Here is a 4,147-nt window from a genome sequence, read left to right as displayed (position 1 = left end):
GTTTAAATAAACCCTCTTAGCGTGTTTATTAGTTAGGGTTGGGTTCTTCTAGCTTTAATGCAATTGGGTAATTAAATTCCTACTGTCGTACCTAGGGTTGTTATTTGGTTAGAGAAGCAGTCAATGGTCGTACCTTGACTTTGATAGAACGGTTATTTGGCGTATTTTGCACTATTATCTTGTCCTAATTTTGGCTATTCACGGTACTAAGAATTGGAGTTTCACTCATATTCGATATTTGTGTGAATTATAGGTGGTAGGCATGAAAAATGATCTCGCGGGGTGAATTTCCAGAAGACTTCCCGTTCCAAGGCGTGGCCACGCCTTAGAAGGCGGACGAAACCGAAAGCCGTACCCTGGTCCACGTGAACCGCGAGGAGCACAGGATTAAAACTCCAAAGGCTTCAATTGAAAAGCAAAGAAAGGCCAGACGTCCGTGGGCTTCTGCTTGACTTTCTTGGGCGGCGGATATAAAAAGGGAAACAAGGAAGATTCAAGGGGCATCTACTTTTTAGGCTTAGTTTTCTTTTCCTAGGTTTGTCAGCAGTCAGACGCTTTTGACTGGGGGCTTTTGGCTTTCTTCAGCCGCAACTTAGACTAGCTTAGGAGTTCACCTTTTCAATCTTTTGCTGTAAACGCCTTTGACGTTCGCTTTTGATTTGCTGCAATTTTCCATCGCTGTTATCCCTTTTCTTGACTTTGCTCCAGGAGCGACCGAATATAAGAAAATGAACCAAGGGAATTTCCCATTTGTTCCTTAGTTAATTCGCATCGCTCCGCTCCTTGGAATTAATTGTTTGGATGTTTGCGTGGATGAAATCAATTAAATCGCGTGAGCTTGACATGATGAGGAGCGGCTAATTTTCTCCTCTACCCAAAGGGTGACGCGAGGGCGCGGTCCATCACACCTGTGAGATCTAATCAATCTTTCATTATTTCTTCCAATTTATTACTATTCGTGCATTTCCTGAATTAATTGTTCATGGGTATTTGATTAATTGAATATCAACGGCCGGGTATTTGATTTAATTTAATAGCCTACTGCCACGTTAATTAAATAGAATCCGTAATTGTTCATTTAGTTGACACCCCGTGGCAACCACCATAATTGGCTTTATGATGGGGAAATGCAAGATCTAATTTAAATAAACCCTCTTAGCGTGTTTATTGGTTAGAGTTGGGTTCTTCTAGCTTTAATGCAACTGGGTAATTAAATTCCTACGGTCGTACCTAGGGTTGTTATCTGGTTAGAGAAGCAGTCAATGGTCGTACCTTGACTGTCGAAAAAGTAAGGAAGAGCTGGTTGTCAGAGCTTATTGATGGCTATAACCAATCTAGTGATAAATGGATGAAATATCTTTGCATCGATGATCATTTAATTGGACCGTGCCTGCGTAGTTGATCCTTTGGGTAGAACTTTTGTTAATTGCTATTTTCAGTGAATTGTGCTTTGTGAGTTAGTTTTGAATTTTGTTTGTTTTATTTTATTTTATTTTTATTTGCCTCCCATTGAAAATCCCCCAATTTCGTTCTACTAATTTGGAAAGAAATAATTTCCTACCTGCTCCCTGTGGAATCGACCCTACTTGCCATTGTACGCAAAATTAGTATTTTTATAGACAAATCCGGTATATCGGATCAAGCAAACTCTTCGGGAACAGGGTGAATCAAGTAACCCATTGCACACCTAGGGTCCCTGCTCCAGTACTTGGATTTGTTCTATAATTATTTAATTGAGGTGGTAATTAGGACTTTTTAGTAATTATTATTGCATTTTTTTTTTTAAAAAAAAAATTTTTTTAAAATTTAAAAAAAAAAAAAAAAACCCTTACTGAAGTCGGGATTGATTCAACTCTTACCCTCTTTCCATGGTCTCTCTGGCGAAGAACCCCACAAGCACGTAAAGGAGTTCGAGGTGGTCTGCTCTAGTATGAAACCTCTTGGGATCACTGAAGAGCAAATTAGACTGAGAACCTTCCCGTTCTCTCTCAAAGATGCAGCTAAAGATTGGCTGTACTACCTACCAGCAGGTAGTATTACCACGTGGGCGCAGCTGAAAAAGAAATTCTTGGAAAAATTCTTCCCTGCATCCCGGGCTGCGAGTTTGAGGAAGGAGATCTGCGGCATTAAACAATACCCCGGTGAGTCCTTGTACGAATACTGGGAAAGGTTTAACAAGTTGTGCACTAGATGCCCGCAGCATCAAATTAGTGAGCAACTGTTAATCCAATACTTCTACGAAGGGCTCCAATCAACCGATAGGAGTATCATCGACGCTGCAAGTGTGGGAGCACTGGCAAACAAGACACCAAGGGAAGCGTGGGAGCTCATCGAAGCCATGGCAGAGAACTCCCAGCAATTTGGCTCCCGTGAGAGCAACCCTCCCCGTAGAGTCAACGAGGTAGAGACTTCATCCTTACAGCAGCAACTGTCAGAATTGACGTCAGTTGTTAGGCAATTAGCCATGAGAGACGCACCCCGAGCGAAGATGTGTGGAATATGCACTAGCATGGACCATTGCACAGACTCGTGCCCCATTTTGCAAGAGGACGGGGCGGAACAGGTAAACATGGTCGGAGGCGTGCCTGCGCCCCGCAGGCAGTACGACCCATACTCCAATACGTACAATCCGGGTTGGAGGGACCATCCCAATCTCAGTTATGGGAACAGGCAACAAAATGCATTTCCAAATCGTCCACCAGGATTCCACCAGCCATGGCAACCAAAATCGCAACCTTCGTCCTCCAACTCAGGAAGTTCTCTGGAGGACCTAGTCAAAAACCTGGCCACGACTACTACCAACCTGGCCACGACTACTACCCAGCTTCAACAGGAGATCAGATCCTTAGCCGCGAATACCGCGCAGCTCCAGCAGGACACCAAAGCTGACAAGAAGGACCAAGACATTCGAATAAGCCAACTGGCAATTGCCATCAACCGCTTGGAGTCCCACGTTTATGGGAAACTGCCATCGCAACCCGAGATAAATCCCAGGAATGTAAGTGCCATGACGCTGAGGAGTGGCAAGGAACTGGAAGGGCCTAAAGTGGAAAGTTCAAAAAGCAAAAGTGAAGAGGAGATAGAGAAGGAAATCGAAGAGGAAGGGCGTATTCGCAAGGATCCTAAGGTAACATTCACTTCTCCGCCCACTATTAAATCTAACTTACCTCTTTTTCCTTGCATGTTGGAAAAGACAAAGAGGGCAGAGAAGGAAAAAGAAATCCTGGATGTGTTCCGCAAAGTTCAAGTAAACATCCCCCTATTGGACGCGATCAAGCAGGTACCCAAGTACGCAAAGTTCTTGAAAGACTTGTGCGTTAACAAAAGAAAGCTAAGGGGTGATGAAAGAGTGATGGTGGGAGAGAATGTATCAGCTGTACTTCAGAGGAAACTCCCACCCAAATGCGGAGATCCAGGTATGTTTGCTATCCCCTGTAAGATTGGTCATTCTAGTATCAAAAATGCCATGATAGATTTATGAGCTTCTATTAATGTGATGCCTAAATCAATCTATGATTCCCTAAATTTAGGACCTTTAAAAGAAACGGGGATAATAATTCAATTGGCTGATCGTACATGTGCTTATCCGGATGGGATAGTTGAGGATGTTTTAGTGCAAGTAGATGGATTAATTTTTCCTGCTGATTTTTATGTGCTTTACATGGATGATAGAAGTGCCCCAAATCCATCACCCATTATATTAGGAAGACCATTTTTGAGTACTGCCCAGACTAAAATTGACGTTAGTAAGGGTACTCTCACGATGGAATTTGATGGAGAAATAGTCCACTTTAATATTTTTGATACAATGAAACATCCTGTTAACTCTCATTCTGTGTTTGCTATGTATACCACTAATCCCTCTGTGCAAGAATTTTCTAAGTTTGCTTATAGGGGTAAATCCAAGGTTGCTGCGAACAAGTCCTATAGGGTGAAAGCAATTCATGAGGTAAAAATGGAGAGAAAATTTAGGAAAAAAGTTGCACTCAATGGCCATGTGGATCCTGGAGGAGGGCCATCAATTACAAGGAAAATTCAATTACATCCAGACTGAAGAGTGGTGCTGTGTCTAGCCAAAGACATTAAAGAAAGGCGCTGCTTGGGAGGCAACCCAAGGATTACAATATTAGTTGTGATCATTTTTCCT

The 4,147-nt window shown here is 42.6% G+C and overlaps 1 protein-coding gene across 1 annotated transcript; it reads left to right on the top strand.

Moving 5' to 3' along the window:
• Nucleotides 1-1,930: 1,930 nt before the first annotated feature.
• LOC113766417 lies at nucleotides 1,931-3,481 on the top strand. The gene has a single exon (XM_027310611.1). It carries the CDS (start codon nucleotides 1,931-1,933, stop codon nucleotides 3,479-3,481), a length of 1,551 nt encoding a protein of 516 aa, XP_027166412.1.
• Nucleotides 3,482-4,147: the final 666 nt, after the last annotated feature.

This window comes from Coffea eugenioides, chromosome 3 (assembly GCF_003713205.1).
Source record: "Coffea eugenioides isolate CCC68of chromosome 3, Ceug_1.0, whole genome shotgun sequence".
NCBI classification, from domain to species: Eukaryota; Viridiplantae; Streptophyta; class Magnoliopsida; order Gentianales; family Rubiaceae; genus Coffea; species Coffea eugenioides.
Note: the sequence above shows the minus strand (reverse complement) of the source record. Positions and strands in the feature narration are given on the sequence as shown.

Coding starts and splice junctions, on each gene's coding strand:
- LOC113766417 (XM_027310611.1), top strand. CDS start 1,931: ATGAAACCTCTTGGGATCACTGAAGAGCAAATTAGACTGAGAACCTTC.